The following is a 17,311-nucleotide window of genomic DNA, read 5'->3' as shown; positions in this document are numbered from 1 at the left end:
ATTTTCAAGATTAATACTTCACGATTCTATCAGAATAAAAGAAAAACAATCTTAAAATACTCATGTAATTCGGTTTTTATAATTTGATTATTATTAGTTAAAATTACGAACCAAATCTGACAGCATGTATTTTGGATTTTAGTAATTTTCAGGGTATAACTAAATTTTATTTTATTTTATTTTTCAATTTTCTTTAGCGTAGAGTCCAATTTGGTCAGATTTGGGTTCAACTGTTCAAGCACTTTAATAATACAAGGAAACAATTCCAATTTCACTGCTAAACTCTCAACCCTCGAGAGAAAAATATGATGTAGCACAATAGAAAAATGTGAAATATGATTGATTCTAAAGCTACGAGTTAATAGTTAAATTAGTCCCTAAAAATAATATTTTTCAAATTTGTTCTTTAAAGATTTTTTCAATCAAATTGATCTTTCAAAGATTACAAATTAAACATATATGTCCTTCAATTACTCTACTCATAATTTTTGTCAACTATTGATAATGTGAAATAGTAATTGATAACATATATGACACATAACATGTTCAATTAGATATTAATTAAATATGTTTACGAAAATCTATCAATTTAGTCACTAAGCCATATTAGGAATAGGATTTTTGTAATCGGAAAAAATGACTAAATTAATAAATTTTTATAAATATATTTGGTCAATATCCAATTAAACATATCAGATACTATATATGTTATCAATTAACATTTTACGACATCAATCTTTGAAGAAAATTGTTAATAGAGTGACTCGAGGACAAATATGAATGACCAATTTGATTGAAAAAATCTTTCAAGGATGAATTTAAAGAATGTCTTATCTTTCAAGGACTAATTTGACTATTAACCCTAAAGCTACAGTAAATTCTATCTCAACAGATTATAAATAAATAAATAAATAAAGGATATTTTTTGTTCCTAAAGTTTGACAAAAATTTCAAAAATATTCTTAAGTTTTATTTTGTTTCAATTTGCACCAAATATATCATTGACAGATAAATTTTCAAAAAATTTAAGATCAATCCAACAATAACACATGAAAATTATGCTTAATTTATTTTAAAGGTTGTTCTTATAAAATTGTTGAATTTATCTTAATTTTTTTAAAAAATTAGCCGTTAATAATATATTTGATGCGAACCAAAAAATTTATCAAATTTCAATAACAAAAGATATCCTTTACCCTAAATAGATAGATAGTAAGATACGGATGGCAGGTGGAAAGCTCAGAAAAAATACAAAAGCATCAAACAATCAAACATGAATTTATATTCTGTACATGAAGAAAAGAAGCAGCAAGGACATATGGAAGTCGTATGACAATCTTTTGTGTACTACAATACTACATACACTAATCAACATATAATTAAACTCCTCCAATGCCTTATTTATATGAATCCATATCCATCCAACAATTATCGCAATTGCAACTGCATCTCTGCCATCAACATAATCAGCATGACCACCCAAATGAAACTTCCTTGCACAATTGAGCTACCTGAAAAACATTAAATAATAAGCAAAAAGAAATGGCACGAGGATAAGAAGATATAATAAGTTGTAGCTTTACCTTCACTCTTACTATTGTCATTCAATGCAGGTGGTTCAGAAGATGATGAGTTTTTCACTGATATTCCAAGGTTAGAACAATCCATCCCAAGAGCACCTTCAATCCAAAATTCTATTATATATTATTTGAGGCAAAAAGTGAAGTGAAGGTTACGTTGCTTGCATTGTAGTCTTACACTGTTTGTAACAAGGGAATGCAGTGGAGTTGAGGAGATTGTCGTAGCCAGTATCGCACTCACAAGCATAGGAAAATGTTGATGTCTTGTTGCATGACCCTCCTCCACAATCAACCCAATTGCAAGCTACATCAACCAACATACACTATGAATCATGCATATATCTCTACAACTCCATCAAACTCAAATCTCACATGCATTCTTGTCGGTATCAAAGTTCTTACATACTTCACCCTCTACTTATATAACATATATATATCAACTTTAGAACTCTTTAAATGTCTATCTTCGATTAAAAAAAAAAGTTTAGAACCCTTTAAACTGGTATGTTATCTACCAAAATTCGTCTCATCCTTACCGTCAAATATCGACTCGTTAGTTTGTCTTGCTTTTTGTGGAGCAGGAGAAGGGGCTTTGGAGCAAGAGTGGTTCACAGTGCCTACAAGATCCAAGTATTTATTCTTTTAGCAAGAAAGATATTCATCTTTATCCATGTGAAATTTCCACTAGTATATATTGCTACCCGCCTTTGTCATTTCCCCCCAGAAAACTCAGTGTAACTTAGACACGAACACAATACCTTTTCAACCTCATGCAGCCACAATTGACACCAAAGAGATAACAATTTGTGCTTTGCAAAATGATACTATGTAAATGCTATCTTCCCATTTGAGGCAGTGTCAAAATAAATAAACAGAGAAGAACTAGAAAAAAATAGAAATAAAGACTATTGAGCACAAAGCGGTGGCAACAACTGAGTAGAGTTTCTAGTTCTTACAGTTAGGAATTATGCAGGGAAGAAAGTTGAAAGCACCGTCGTCATTGGAAGCAAAGAGTTTGTTCCAACCTGGATCACACTCGCATTCGAAGAAGAAAGAGCTGTTCTTAGAAGGCTTGCATGTTCCTTTGCCGCATTTCACATCTTTGCACACATCATCTGAGCTCACAAACAAAACAGCATGTCAAAATAGTCCAGAAATCACGGATAAAGTTGATTAAAAAAAATCTTTGAGAAGGCCCTTTAGATGAATACTGAACAAATCTCAAACTTGCAACTGCAAATTACATAAAGTATCCCAAACAGAGGAATCCAATAAAACAGATTATAAGAGTCTGAAGTTACCAAAGATAGGAGAGAGCAAAGGAGAAAGGAAGTCGCTTGAAGCTGAATATGGATGCAAAAGAACAAGTTCAAAAACAAGAGCTATGATAACTCTTGCGAATGCCATAATCCCAATTCTCAAATGGTCAGGGAGATAAAGAAAGAAAGAGAGGCCTTCTCATTAACAGAAAAACAGCAAAGCATATGTTTAGGTGATTGTTTTATAAATGACAATAAATAAATAAATGAGTCATGTGGCCAACTTTGAAAATGACGCTCTTTTTCTCAGCATAGCAATTTATTACAGGAGGTGACTATCAAGCAGACGTGTGTTATTTGCAAAGTAACGGATTATTTTCATAATAATAATATGAATAATATACTCCTATCTCAGTTCACAGACAGAAAATAAAATAAGTACAAAGTTAACCAGTTTCCGTAAAAATGGATTTCATTTAATGCTCACGCTGGGTGGTTGGATGTTGTGTGCGTGTGTGTGTTAAGTTTTGTGGCAATGCAACCGGCCAATTGAGCACCAATTGGGAAAAGTCAACCCTTTTCCTTCCTCATTTACTCATTTTTCTTTTATGGGGGTTTTAATCAGCCGACCTATTTATTTTTTATCTGATTGTTAGTGTTATGTCTTGAGGCCCACTCCGAATTAGCTTTAAAGATGGTATATTCGTCATGAAGCATTATTTATTACAGGGTTAATATGCAAGTATGTTCCATTTCAATTTGCAACCTCTTTGACTCATTGCTCATTACTTCCACCTTTGACTTTGATGCTCTCTTATTTATGATTAAGTGGAAAAATTGGCTTCATTGCGAGCTACACACACTAGCCTAACCACTAACCAACATACACTTACATTTGTGCAGTGTTAGTAAAGTTTTGTATTATTGGGCTAATATATGGGCTTATTTGTTGGGCTTTGATGAGGCTTAGTACAGTTCCATGAGATACCGAAATCCATAATTCATTAAAGATACTTATTCTGCTGCTACCTGCACTGCAGGCAATGGGCAGATGTACCGTGTTGAACTTATTGCTTGGATTGGAAGTTGGAACACAACACAATCATTCTTGTCTTTGAATTTACTTCACCATTTTTTGGGGTGCTTTCTCTCCTTATCAAGAGTAATTCTTGTATCCCTTCACTGCATGGTTATACTTTCCATATAATTTATGCTTCTGCTAAATACCGACATTTAGATATTAGAAAGAAATTCAACCTGCATTACTAGTTCACATCTGTTCATGCAGCACATTGCTTGATACATTCTTTCTAACAGAATTGAAATTATAAGCATGTGCTGAGAGGAACAAGTACGTAAACAGTAAAAAAAAAAAAGGTTTCCTCTCATTAGCAATAATTTTCTATACTTCATTATGGATAATAATCTTGATTAGTTCCGGATTAGTTGCTGAAAGTATAAGCTAATGAGTTTGATTTAAGGAATTATAATAAGTAGGGAATAGAAGGAAATGAATAATGTAAGCAGTCAGAGTGGGAGCTTATAAACATGCCATGTGATTGCCAACTAACTACTAATTGTTTGTTTACGGAAAGACATCCCTGATCTCCTACTAATATACGATAGGCCAGGTATAATAATGGGGCCTGTTCCTCCTGTTCATTTGATAATCCATGTATAGACAACCACTACCTTATCATTGATTACGATTTAAATTCATGTATACAGATCAAAATCTTACATAAATGTCCTTAAATGAATAAGGTTATGGATCTACTGTTGATTGAGGAAGCAATGTTGAAGGAAACTTGCAGCGCATTTCACTCAAGAGAGAACATAGAAGAAGCTCTTCAATCCATAGCAGCCTTTGGTTATTGGGAATGACTTCAATCCCACACTTATAGAGCACATTCAGGAAAGAAATTAAAACAAGAAACAAATTTGATTAACTCGTTATCTCTTAAATTTACATATATGTCATATGATCCATTGGCACGTGCACACACACAAAACAGTTGTATGTTAGTGGATCTTTCAAGCTTCAATCACACAAGGTCTTCTAATTTTCCATGCTTCAACGTCCCTAAAATGGACCCTCATCTTGATACCTCCACTATCCAAATATGAGTATTTTTAGAAGGATTCAGTATGCTGCATGTTGACCAAGTTTCTCACGTGGACTCTGATCCAATCCATTTCACAATAACCGAAAAACTGAAATCACCAAAACACCCTTGGCAACCAACCAAATGTGCTATTATAGTATTGGAAGCTTATCGCGTAATCTATGAAGAAGACTGGAATAAATACGATTATTGAAGCAGCAAATAAATGTGAATATTTAAGTTGTAAATAAACACATTCAAAATCTGATTTATAATGTGAAGAAATTGAAAGGCGGAATAGTACTGTTTCAATTGGAGATTTATTGGTTGGTGTATTTGTTTGTCATCTATATATGAAAGTTGTGTAACAGAATACAAATTATTAGTATTTGTTCGGAAATGGATCTATAATTCTATATTTAATTATTCTGTTAGTCTTTATAAGGGAAAAAAATATAAGAACCTAATTATAAATTTGGTAAAACTTTAGAAACTAACGGAGTAATTAAACCATAATCCTATATCAATATCATTTGTGTTCCAAGTAAGATGTGGCAAACTTATTATGGGGTGCTGCTTCTATGCTACTTCTTGCACTAGCAGCCCTGACCTAACCACATGGGATCGATATCTATAGAAGTGAAGTGCTCCTAATGGCCATTGCTAAGTCCGCAAGTCAGTTTATAGATCTTATGACATTCTGTATATATATAGAGAGAGAAATAGTAGAAGCGGAAAAAACTCTTGTCCTAATACAAATATATTTTGCCTATTTTTCTAACTGCTTCCCCTTTAAAACATATTTGTATATCTTGGACATCTTTGTATAATTGTATTTGAGTCCTGTGACACAGTGTCAAGGCACAAAGTGGTAGTTAGTACAGAAAAATGAGATAATGTACAAGCCAGTGAGTTTAGGCTGTCAAAAAGATTGGCTACATTTAATAGGAGGGCCATAGTACTGAATGCAATTTTCATATGCAGACATGAAGAGATCTACATCTCATTTTGTACCTTTCTTTTAAGTTGTTGCTGCCATTTTCCAAATTGTGTGTTTTTGATAGAGATGGGGAAGACAGGGAAATGGCTTAGAAACTTATTGACAGGGAAGAGAGATAAAGAAAAATACAGGGAAAAATGTGCAACCATTAGCCCAATTGTTCTGTCAAATGGTACAGAAAATCCAATCACTCCAAACTCAACAACACCAAAGGAGAAAAGAAGGTGGAGTTTCAGGAGATCATCAGCCACAGCTACAGCTTCCAAGGAACTGAATTTTGCAGAAGCAAGTGCCACAGATGCTCAGAATGAGCAGAAGAATCATGCCACGGCCGTGGTTGCCGCCACAGCTGCTGCCACCGTGATCCGCTTGACTTCCAGTTCTAATGAAAGAACTGGAAGCATTGAAGAAGCTGCTGCCATTAAAATTCAATCTGTGTTCAGGTCCTACTTGGTATGTAATCATATAAGTATTACACTTGTTTTAAAATATGTGTAACTTTGGAAATCTAGTACATCATGTACCAGGTCGTATATGTGAATGGGTGAAACGTTTCAATGTTGTGTGTACCAGGCAAGAAAAGCATTGTGTGCTCTTAGAGGGATAGTGAAGTTGCAGGCACTGGTAAGGGGTTACTTGGTGAGAAAACAGGCCAGAGATACATTAAGGTGCATGCAGGCTTTGGTCATAGCCCAAGCCAGAGCTCATGCTTCAAGGCTTCGAATGGAATCACAAGGGAAGCGAAAAACCTTATTAGAGGATAATTTGTTCAGGCATATGTATAATGTGAGTTCAGCATTTCTTGCTAACTATCTTTCAAACTGTAGAGTGATGACTGAAATTTCCAACTTAATTGCTGTCATCAGATGATGATGATTTGTATTAGTATTTTTCTAGTGAATGAGAATGAGTATGGATTTTGGTGTTTTGTCCATGTAGGAACATGAGAGGGGCATGGAAGAGAACATCAAGATTGTGCAGATGGATGTTTGTGATTCAAGAGGAAGAAACAGCACATCAAATCACGGATACGGCCATAGATATTCAACATATTATTCACCAAATGGTTATGTTTATTCATACTTAAAAGAAGGAGGCAGCAACAAGGCATCGCCAGCACCTTCAGCAATGACAGAGTTCAGTCCAAGAGCATGCAGTGGCCACTTTGAGGATTGTGGAGCCTTCAACACAGCACAAAGCAGCCCTCATTACTACTCAGCAGTTTCAAGAGAGGAGGATTTGAATCTTCCTTTTGCTTTTCCTAAACCAAACTATGCAGCAGACTCCATGTCCTATGACTACCAATTTTTCCCAAATTACATGGCTAACACTGAATCATCAAGGGCCAAAGCCAGATCACACAGTGCACCAAGGCAAAGGCCAGATTCATTCGAGAGGCAGCCAAGCCGGCGAAGAGCTTCGGTGGAGGGAAGAAGTGTCCCTAGGCCAATGAGAATGCAGAGGTCATCTTCACATGTTGGTCTCACTGCACAAAACTACCAATATCCTTGGTCAATGAAGCTTGATAGGTCAACTGTTTCCCTCAAAGACAGCGAGTGTGGCTCTACAACTTCAGTGATCACAAATTCCAATTACTGCAGATCTCCTGCTGCATATAATGTGAGTACTTAGGTATTTAGTTAAGTTCTATTCATTTTTCCAACTTGTGTAGCAACACCAATACTCTTCGATCTGATCAGATTTCATGAATGCTTGCTTTCGATGCAGCCTCGTGGACATAGGTACTGAAATGGTGCATTCCAATACCGGTTTTGAAGGAGACCTGCTTTTAAACTCGAGTGCAAATAACAAATCCATTTGATTGATGTTCAGCTTTTGAAGTGTTTCTTTCTTATTCTTCTGCATGTTTAAACTTTTAACTATTTCAAGTGTGTATAATTTTACCAGCATCAATTTTAGTTTCAGATGTCTATTGTATTTCTGTAGAAAATAGAGATGACATAAGTAACGCCCAATAATCTGGAATTTGATATTCAAAACGATATCAACGCATGACGGAGAAAGAAGCTACTTAAGAAGGCCATAATATGTGTTATGGCCACAAATTTACTCTACCATATATATTGCAAGAGATACAAAGGAGAGAGGAAAAAGTATCGAGATACAAAGAGGAAAATCAACATGCGCGTGATTCCGTTCGCCAATTGTAGTTAGAATAATAGCATCCTTGCCATATATGGATGTTGTTAATTGGGATACTTTAGATAAAGCGAGTTTAGTTCACTGGATAATTTTCCCTGTAAAGAGAATGCCATTCTGCTTGCCAATGATCGACAAAGTTAAAAGAAAATTCAACAAAACATAACAAGTCAACATCTTGGTAAGAAGGGGTATACTAAATAGAATTGTTTATCGCATATATCCATGTTAAATTTTTTTCTTGTTATTGTTCACACTTTATTAACGACAAGCCAAAGGAACTGGTAACCAGAAACATAGTAAGCCTACCGCGAATCAAAACTGACAAGATCTTTTCTCAATTGAAAAATAGTAGAAACGATGCTGGTCGAACCAAATGTGACATTTTCATAACTAGCATACAAAATTGTCCATAAAACACATTCAACTCGTAACAAAATTCATAACATATTAGAGAAACTATAAGAAAAGAGAAGAAACATGCATTGCACAAATTTAAGACCTTGGCTTCTCCTTCTTCTCCTTGAAGAGAGCCAAAAGAGAAACACCAGAGACCTTCACCACCTTAAACCTGACTCCAGGAATATCTCCCACAGCATGACCCTTTCGTCCGAATCCGGCAATCAAGACTTCATCCTACAGAAACAGGCACATCTCTGATGTTAACAACATATTCTACAAGTATTAAAATAAATTGGATCAAGTTCTAAAAGAACACTCACATTCTCTTCTATGTAGTTCAAGCAACCATCATTTGGGACGAATGCAGCAATCTTCTTGCCATTCTTGATGAGCTGCACTCTGGCACACTTACGAATGGCAGAGTTGGGCTGCTTAGCTTCAATACCACTGCACATAGAAAACCAATTAGTTCCCCTCCCCAATATGAAAAGTTGAACTTTAAAGTAATCTTACATCTTCTCAAGGACAATTCCCTTGGCATGGGATGAACCAGCAAAGGGTTTCTTCCATTCATTGCCGAGATGGGATTTCTTGTAGGACTTATCTGCCCACCTTTGCCTCCTGCGGTGGGACTTCAACTTGCGGGCAGCTCCCATTCCACGTGTCTTCCTGTACATAATTTCATACACCGCAAATAATCCCTACTTATCACTAACTATGCCGATGCCAAAGAATATCAAAATAAAAAATTTAAAACTCAATAAACAGAAATCAAATGCTGACACTAATTCAACTCCTAAGCTCAGGCTTATAACCACATGGCAAATATATATAAAAAACTAAATGGGGCAGATAAATGCAACCTTGAATCCTACAAGATAAGATATACCATAGGGTAGAAAAATTAAAACTTTCCTAGGGGTTGTTGAGGTAAGAAGCAAGGATTTGATTTGATTAAAGAAATATAAATACATAAACATTGAGACAGCTACCATACTGTAGGATTCAAACAAGTTCATCCTTTATGTGCAAAATTGGAAGATGGAGGGAGAGGTGTGAAGAGTAGTTACCCCATGGCGACGGCGGGTTAGTTGTTCTTGTGCTGCTGCGGTAGACGAGCTAGGTGAAGGTGGAGAATCAACTGCAGAAAGCCAGAAACCCTAATGCTGTTTTGCGAGTCAGAGTTGGTGCCTTATATATACTTGGACATACTATTGAGACTTGGGTTCTGTTCAGCTTAACGAGCCCTTTGGCCCAATATTTACTTACCTCAAAGACCACCTCCCACACAAAAAAACCTTAAATAATAAATTAAAAAAATTAATTTTAATTTTAAAAATTAAATTTTAAATTAATTAGATATAATTCTTATTATATATGGATCGTGAGCCTAAACTGCGGCCGTTATTTACGTTGTTAGCATATCTTTTTTTTTTTTTTATCCAAATAGTATCTCTAACCCGATAAGGGTCTGTTGTTGGCCAATGAATTGCTACATGTACAAGGTGAACTTCGAACTTTCGACACTTATTTAAGCGGACTACTCGACCAACTCAAGTTGGTTAGTATATCTTATTGTTTACTTATTGGAATTGAAAAAAAATATAACCTACCCTATGTTTATTAGCACTTGTATAAAAAAAGAGAAAAGAGTAATGAAATTGGTTTGGAAGTTTATTAGTTTGTTCAAGTGACAGTTGAGAATTCGAATATATTTTGCATGCAGTCTATTATAGTGTTTATAAATATAATATTTATATAATAAATTAGGTTACATTTAGAAAAGAGGCTAAAATCGAGAGGATGAGGCAGAAAATAAATTAAATTTTTATATTATATTTGGTATAAAATATATTAAATTGAGTTATATTTAAAAATTATATTTAGTTTAAAATAAATACAAAGATTAAAGAGTAAATTTAGAATTTAAAAAATTAAATAAAAATATTTTTTTTAAAAAAATATTATTACAATTTCAGTGTTTATCTTCAAAAATTTCAATCGGATATCCTAAAACTAAAATTTTAAAAATTTCAAACACTACCTTTTAGTGCCATGTAGAAAATTTTGAATTTCTATATTAAACACTTTGTTAGCAAAACTCGCAATCCATCAATAGTCAATTACTTAGTTTTATAACTGTGTTAAAAAATTTGTCTTTCTTTTTGTTTTTCATTTTTTTTGTAAAAAAAAAAGTAGTAGGCTTTAAAAATTATTCTTAGAGAGTATTAAAAAAAATAGACGGGAATTGAATATTGAATATAGAATTACAAATTGAGACATATAAAAAACTAACTATTCGGTTGTGAACTCAGCCACTCAATTATTTAATCCTTACTTGAAAAAAGTATGAAATTTATATATTCTATATCAGAAAGCATAGAGAACTAAGTTATAATTAGTTAATTCTTTCTTTAAATTTTAAAACCTTTTGTTTTTGGAAGATTTAAGATGTATAATTTGGAATTTAGAAGTAAAAAAATTTATCATATAAAATAAATAAAATAATTTTTAGAAAAGAATAAATGATGTTGATAATCCAAAAAAAATAGCTCCCTAATATCACTGGTGATATAAATATGCTAGTAACCTTGGTTGTGTAGCACAATGAAATCAATTAAGCAAGAGTGATGTGAATTGTATCTCATTCTAATTTTAAGGGGAAAAGAAAAGAAAAGGGTCAGATAAGAAAATGCCCCTTTTTTCTTCGTTTATTCAAAAGATGGCATATAACATAAAACATACATGATAGTTGTTAAATACATACATCATCAAAAGTTGCCCAACATGGAGTCCTCACCCTTCTCTATTACCCACTAACTAGTAACTAGGAATGTGATGACATGAAAACTTCAAAAAGACCAAGCATTGCGCCATTACAAAGCTGAGGGAATTGAAACCACCATCATCTTCAAATATACATATTTTTGTGATGTTGTGACACCATGATCTTTGTAAGGTTAAAAGTTCCCCAAGTAGTGCTTGAAACCTGAACATAACCAAAAACAGAAAGGCCAGCAAGTAGTATGATTATGGAACAAAATGAGTTAAACCATTTGAGCAATAAACCAACAATCATGAAACGCTACCTTGGACACTCAATGATTCTTCTTCCACAAAACTCCAATCTTCTTCAACATGTTTGTGTTTTTCTTCTTGGGCGAGTCATCATCTGTGTCTTCTGAATAAGGAGAAGTCATCTTGCCAGTGATAGAATTGAAATTATTATCAAGTGAACCGGTTCTCTCCACAACCTTTCCATTGTTTCCAGCAGATAGTATGGTGGCAGCTGCTTCGGCAGCCTTCCTCCACTGATCCGACTGCACTTTCAGTCTCCTTAACTCGGCCTCTAACTCAGAATTTGCAGTCTGTGCAGCATCTAATTGCTGGGTTACCCGAGCTGCTCTATGGTTGCTTTTATCCGCTTCTTCTGTTATGGAACCGAGTTTCATCAGTGCCTCTCGCTCTGCAGCTCTTGCTGCTTCTGCCGAAGCAACAGCCTCATCAGTAATCTTGTTCTTCTCTGATTCCCGCCTCTCTATCTCCATTTTCAGCGAGCTGTTCTCCTCGGATATATTCTGCAGTTCGGTCTCTCTATCCATTAATGTTTCCTTCAACTCAGCTACATTAACTTCCAATTTTCTGAGCTGCCCCACGAGTTCAGATTCTCTTTCACTAGGCTGGCTCAGCTTCATCTTTGACTTGAGCCCCTCATTCTCTTCCGACACACCCTGCAACCTCGTTTCCTTCTCCATCAGGCTCGTCCTAAGCTCTTCCATGTCAGCTTTAGCTATTTTCAGTTCCTCGCATAATTCAGCTTGTCGCTTACATGACTCCGATTTTGTATGCTCCAGCTGTTCATATGTACTTCGAATCTGCAATGTGCTCTGGATATATTCTTCTTGGTACCGTGCCTCAGTAACATCCAATGCAGATTTCAATTTTGCTGCTTCAGATTTCACGGAGATAAGCTCTGCTTTGAGCTGCTTTATGTCCTCATTTTCTACAGTTTCCATTTCAGTTCCAGGTTCATTGCTTGGGCCTGATGTATCTTTCTTAGCACCACAAGCCAAATCAGCCTGGAGCTTGTTCACATGTTCCTCCAATGCTTTAACTTGACCTCTTGACTGCTCCAACTCCAAAGCTATGGCTTTATAAGCTTCTGAGGCTTTCATAGCTTCTAACTGGAGTGTTTCTACAGTCTTATTTGCTTCTTCTAACTGCATTTGAGTTTTGCCAACTATTTCCAATGCCCGGGACTCAGATTCTTTGCAATCATTTACTTCATTTTTCAGCTTTTCCAGAAACGAGAGTGTCTCGTCGAGCTCCATTCTCAGCTCCTGAATCTCAGCATGAGCTGTATCTGCATTGTTTGCCTGAGAAGCTTCAGATTCGCGTGCTCTTTCGAGTTGCATTTTCAGCTTCTGGATTTCATTCATGGCAGATGCCAGAGCAGATGAATCCATTGCATGCTGCTTTTGAACAGCCTCTAGTTCAGACTGCCATGCTCGGTCGCGGTCTTGAGAGATTTTACGGAGTTCTTGAATCCGTTCTTCTTCAGAAGCAGATAGTTCCAAAAGCTGATGCTGGGACTCCTCCAGCTCTTTTGTCATTGCTACAAGCTGCTTTTTCGCCTCTTCGGCCTCTTGCTGAGCCTTTCTTTTCCATGACTCAGAGGAGTTAAGTTGATCCTTAGCTCTCTTGTGATCCTCCTGAAGTTGAGCAAGTTGAGACTCCAATTCCTGGACCCTAGTCGGCCTCTTCTTCTAGAGTAAATAATGAAGAAATTATCCATAATTTGAATATACTTCAGTGTTGGAACTTTTCATATCCATGGAGATAAATATTGTATAGTTTCTATTACTCATAAGATTACCAATATAATTGCCAAAATTACAGGCTTTTAGTCAAGAAGAATACCTCAGACAATGGACTTCGTGGTGACTTGTGTTCAACAACCTTTGGGATTTTATCCTTTGGAGTCTTACTCAATGGGTTCGGAGATGAGGAGGCAGAGTCTGAATCAGAGCCTGGTGCCCTGGATTGTCGACCGGCACGAGGAGTTGCAGGAGATTTCCTTCGGGGCATTTCTGAAGTGCTAGCTCTGATCAAAGCCAACCATATGACAATTAGCAAGCAAAATAAGCATAGAATGCAGATCAAAAAGCATCTTAAACCAAAATTTAAAAGATAAAAAATGAAAACATGCATTTGAAATAATTTCTTTTTAAAATTTCAAGAATGAAATGGAATATTCACAAGAAAAGGTGCTATGTTTTTTACAAAGATACAAAACAGCCCTTCTCAAGTCTCAACACATGATTGCCAAATGGAGGGGAAAATAAGACAAAATAACAACACGATTCATTATTTCATTAGCATCTCACCAAACAACTCCAATCAAACAGACATGTCTCCTTAAAAAGTAAAAACTATATATCAAAGATCCAAATCTTGTTGTAGATAAAATGTAGATGTTCAAAACATGTAATATGATCCTCATTATGAATCCACTAAAACACCAATTAAATAAATAGAGAAGGCACAAAGATGGAGTGTTGGAAAAGAGTTAAGTACCAACAACCTTACCTTGCTTTTGTTGTCTGCATATTTTAACGTCAAAGTCGATAGGGAGGCAATAGTAATCTGAGAAAGAAATAAAGCCAATAAGGATTTTGATTTATAAGAATGAAAGAGACGGATTTGTTTGCACTTTGCAGCAAATGACAATGGCATTCAACAGAAAATAAAAAACCCAACAAACAAATAAACCTACATATAATCCCTTCAAAGAAACTCCATGTAAACTAACTCCACTACCACCAAACAAAATAGAAATAAATGGAACACACTAAACATAATAAAACCTTGCACCAACATAATAAGTAAACTATCATTAACGGAAAACTATCTTCCACCTTTTTTCAAAATTTTCTTTAATGACATTTCCTCCCTTTTACTCCATAGCAACAAGGAGCACTTGAGCCCTCCATGGACCATCAATAAACTACAATGACAGCTACATTAGCATCCCACTTAATGTAATCTTCTAAACCCATGATGCGGTCAACGAAAGCATATTATAACTAGAAATGATTGGGTGTGCTATGCTGTACAGAATTGCTGACAACCATAATTCCAAGCTCATTAATGTTCAGGATTAAAGTGTCCTCCTTTTATTTTATTTTCTTTATTTTTTCCCCTGAGAATAGTAGAACTTAAGTGAAGCTCAATGAAGTGGCAATGGTCCCTTTTAAGTTTTAGCCATTACTCTCTACACATGTGGAAAGTGAAAAACTAGCTCGTTTGAAGAATAGGGGAAAGACACAAACTTTAAGCACCCCATGTCTGAATATGAAAACTAAAATCCCAGATCTACATGCAGTGTATCACCAATACATCAAAAGAAAGCAAAGCATTTAAAAAAAAACGTATGAAATTGAAAGAGGATACAATGTACAACCAAAGTGTTGTAAAACAAAGAAGTAAAAAATAGAATGAAAATAAAGACAAAAGTTCCTTTTTTTAAAACACTCAAATAGGCAGGAAAATGACAGATTTGGGAGACGAGAATGGAAGAATCATAATGAAGAGAAAGGAAACTAAGCCAAAACCAACAAGCCCAACTGTACAAACACACACCCCAACACACCAACAACCAACCTGATTAGGAATACTATTATAAACAATACACAGATGAAAAATATCAAGCTTTTGTCGTAAAAAACATGGGAAAATGATAACAGAGCTGAACCAATGGGAAGTGGCAAAGAACACACCACAGCTATGAAACAGCAGTTACCAGTGTATAGTAATGATGCTACTGCTGTGAGCTGGGACGCGCAAAAAAATGGTAGAAATGTTGGAGTAGCAAGGAAAAGAAAAGGAAAAGGAGCAAGTTTTGGGGAAATGGAGGACAATGGTCAAAGCCTCAAAGGTAGATTGTTAGAGTGGTAGTCACTACTCACTAACTAGTAAGCTCAGGTGTCTGTCTGAGCCTTCTCTCTCCTTTCTTTCTCTCACTAGCTGTGTTACTGTTCTTTTCTTTTTTATTTCTTGTTTTAAGTGTACAGAGTCTAGTTCCTTCAATCCCAATGTGTGTTAACAAAAAATTAAATTTTAAAATAATCAATATTATATTAATTTTTAAAAATATTGTTAAGATATATTTATCACTTTTTTTAATATATATTTTACTTTTTTTGAGAGGTCATCAAACAGAAATAAATTATTCACTAGAAGGATAAGTTAAATAAATTAGTTGTAATATATTATAATTATAAAAAGTTTAATTATATTATACATTTAATAATATAAATTTTAATAACAGATAAACGTATTTATTGAGGTAAACCTTAAAGTAATTTCTAAAATTGTAATCAAATTTTAAAGTGGTCCTTATAATTAATAATTGTTTAATTTTATCCTTAAACTTGCATTCCAGAATTCATACTAGTCCTTAAAATGACGTCGTTTTGTATTTAAAAAAAAAATCTGAGTCTCTTCTTCTCCAATTCGAGTCCCTTCCCTTTCCCCTTCTCCTTTCTTTCCGTTGCCACTTCTCAGTATTACGTGAATTTTATGCAGTAAACTAATGAAACAAAGATTCCAATAAAATAAGAAAGGAATTACAAAAATAGAGCTAAACACGTGTCAAAATCAATGCATTCAAACATTCAGAACAAATCTATTACAGTAAAAAATTGAAAAAAAAAACCTATACAAGAAGAAAGACAGAGAAGAGAGACTAGATTGGAAAGTGGAGCAAGCAGCGTGGTGTGCCGTGACGAAAGTCGGAGAGACGATAACAGAGATCTCGAGTTGGGAAAAGACCTCAGATTGAGAAAGGAAAAGAGAGAGGGAAAGGAAAAGGAAAAAAGGAAGGGCCTCATATTAGGGAAGGAGAATGAGAAGGGAAAGGAAAAAGGAAACTAGGGATGAATTGGGGAAAGAAAAGAAGAGCGTGGAAGAAAAAAGAAAAGGTGAAATGGGGAAGGATTGGGAAAGGAAAAATAGACCATGGAAAGAAAAGGGAAAGGGGAACTGGGGATGGAGAAGAAGAAGGGGAAGGGAAGCATGGAAGGGAAAGGGAAAGAAGAACCGAGAAAGGGTTGGAAAACGGAAAGGGAGTGTAGAAAGAAAATGAAAAAAAAACTAGAGAAAGAGGGAGTGTTTTTCTTTTTTTTTTAATAAATATAAAACGACGCCATTTTTAGTGTTCCAGTGAATGAAAAATGTCTTAAGGATTAGTATGAATCTCGGAGTATAAATTTTGAGACAAAATTGAATAACTTTTAATTTCAAGAGCCACTTTAAGGCTTAAGTAATTTCAGGAATCACTTTGAGATTTAACTCCATATTTATCATATCATTCTTTTTTCAAACTTATATTTTCTTTTTTATTTTATCACGTAAGTAATTAAATAAAGCCTTTTAGATTTTTAAATAGTCCTAAGTATTTGTCTCGTCTATCTACAAAAAAATACTTATAGAGTATGGGTTAAAAAATTTTCAGTTTGTTTTGGAGTGTTTTGACTAAAAGTATAGGCCTGCAAGATATGCATAAGGTGTTCGCATGTTTTCGTTTCTTTATAAACACAAAATTGAGTCATTTGTAAAAAAAATGTTAAAAGAAGGATATCTACTATAAAGTCTTAGACCAAAAATTTCTTATCTCTATTCTCTTATGTGGAACATACAAAATAATTTTTTTTACAAATTATAAAAAAGATAAAGAGAAAAGAGATCATCTTATTGTAATTTATTACGTGATTTAAAAAAATTATGAGGTTATTCTTCTATAAT

General features: G+C 34.7%; 4 protein-coding genes across 11 annotated transcripts; 1 reads left to right on the top strand and 3 right to left on the bottom strand.

Annotated features, from left to right (window-relative positions):
- Nucleotides 1-1,259: 1,259 nt before the first annotated feature.
- Nucleotides 1,260-3,335, bottom strand: LOC140177233 (uncharacterized). Of its 4 annotated transcripts, none has more exons than XM_072210396.1 (6): nucleotides 2,882-3,335; nucleotides 2,537-2,695; nucleotides 2,117-2,197; nucleotides 1,759-1,884; nucleotides 1,584-1,679; nucleotides 1,260-1,511 (listed from the first exon to the last, which is right to left on the bottom strand). In XM_072210396.1, the coding sequence occupies exons 1-6, from the start codon at nucleotides 2,985-2,987 to the stop codon at nucleotides 1,429-1,431; spliced, it is 651 nt and encodes a 216-aa protein (XP_072066497.1). In that variant the 5' UTR covers nucleotides 2,988-3,335; the 3' UTR covers nucleotides 1,260-1,428. The 4 variants fall into 4 exon arrangements, with proteins under 4 accessions (XP_072066497.1, XP_072066498.1, XP_072066500.1 ...); XM_072210397.1 differs by having other exon boundaries at nucleotides 1,584-1,640; XM_072210399.1 differs by lacking the exon at nucleotides 2,117-2,197 and having other exon boundaries at nucleotides 1,584-1,640; nucleotides 2,882-3,287.
- A 2,345-nt stretch (nucleotides 3,336-5,680) lies between these two features.
- On the top strand, nucleotides 5,681-7,945 carry LOC140177230 (protein IQ-DOMAIN 19-like). The gene is made up of 4 exons (XM_072210394.1): nucleotides 5,681-6,397; nucleotides 6,518-6,730; nucleotides 6,884-7,564; nucleotides 7,673-7,945. Exons 1-4 carry the CDS (start codon nucleotides 6,011-6,013, stop codon nucleotides 7,691-7,693), a joined length of 1,302 nt encoding a protein of 433 aa, XP_072066495.1. The 5' UTR covers nucleotides 5,681-6,010; the 3' UTR covers nucleotides 7,694-7,945.
- Nucleotides 7,946-8,468: 523 nt separating this feature from the next.
- LOC140177231 (small ribosomal subunit protein uS12) lies at nucleotides 8,469-9,778 on the bottom strand. Its single transcript, XM_072210395.1, has 4 exons — nucleotides 9,577-9,778; nucleotides 9,020-9,175; nucleotides 8,827-8,953; nucleotides 8,469-8,740 (listed from the first exon to the last, which is right to left on the bottom strand). Exons 1-4 carry the CDS (start codon nucleotides 9,579-9,581, stop codon nucleotides 8,600-8,602), a joined length of 429 nt encoding a protein of 142 aa, XP_072066496.1. The 5' UTR covers nucleotides 9,582-9,778; the 3' UTR covers nucleotides 8,469-8,599.
- Nucleotides 9,779-11,159: 1,381 nt separating this feature from the next.
- Nucleotides 11,160-15,577, bottom strand: LOC140177229 (interactor of constitutive active ROPs 2, chloroplastic-like). 5 transcript variants are annotated; one of them, XM_072210389.1, is made up of 5 exons: nucleotides 15,309-15,577; nucleotides 14,096-14,152; nucleotides 13,427-13,610; nucleotides 11,596-13,272; nucleotides 11,160-11,495 (listed from the first exon to the last, which is right to left on the bottom strand). In XM_072210389.1, exons 2-4 carry the CDS (start codon nucleotides 14,113-14,115, stop codon nucleotides 11,605-11,607), a joined length of 1,872 nt encoding a protein of 623 aa, XP_072066490.1. In that variant the 5' UTR covers nucleotides 14,116-14,152; nucleotides 15,309-15,577; the 3' UTR covers nucleotides 11,160-11,495; nucleotides 11,596-11,604. The 5 variants fall into 5 exon arrangements, with proteins under 5 accessions (XP_072066490.1, XP_072066491.1, XP_072066492.1 ...); XM_072210390.1 differs by having other exon boundaries at nucleotides 14,425-15,450; XM_072210391.1 differs by lacking the exon at nucleotides 15,309-15,577 and adding an exon at nucleotides 14,283-14,366.
- Between the last annotated feature and the right edge of the window lie 1,734 nt (nucleotides 15,578-17,311).

This window comes from Arachis hypogaea, chromosome 12 (assembly GCF_003086295.3).
Source record: "Arachis hypogaea cultivar Tifrunner chromosome 12, arahy.Tifrunner.gnm2.J5K5, whole genome shotgun sequence".
NCBI classification, from domain to species: Eukaryota; Viridiplantae; Streptophyta; class Magnoliopsida; order Fabales; family Fabaceae; genus Arachis; species Arachis hypogaea.
The sequence above is the reverse complement of the archived record's forward strand: the minus strand, read 5'-3'. Positions and strand labels throughout refer to the sequence as shown.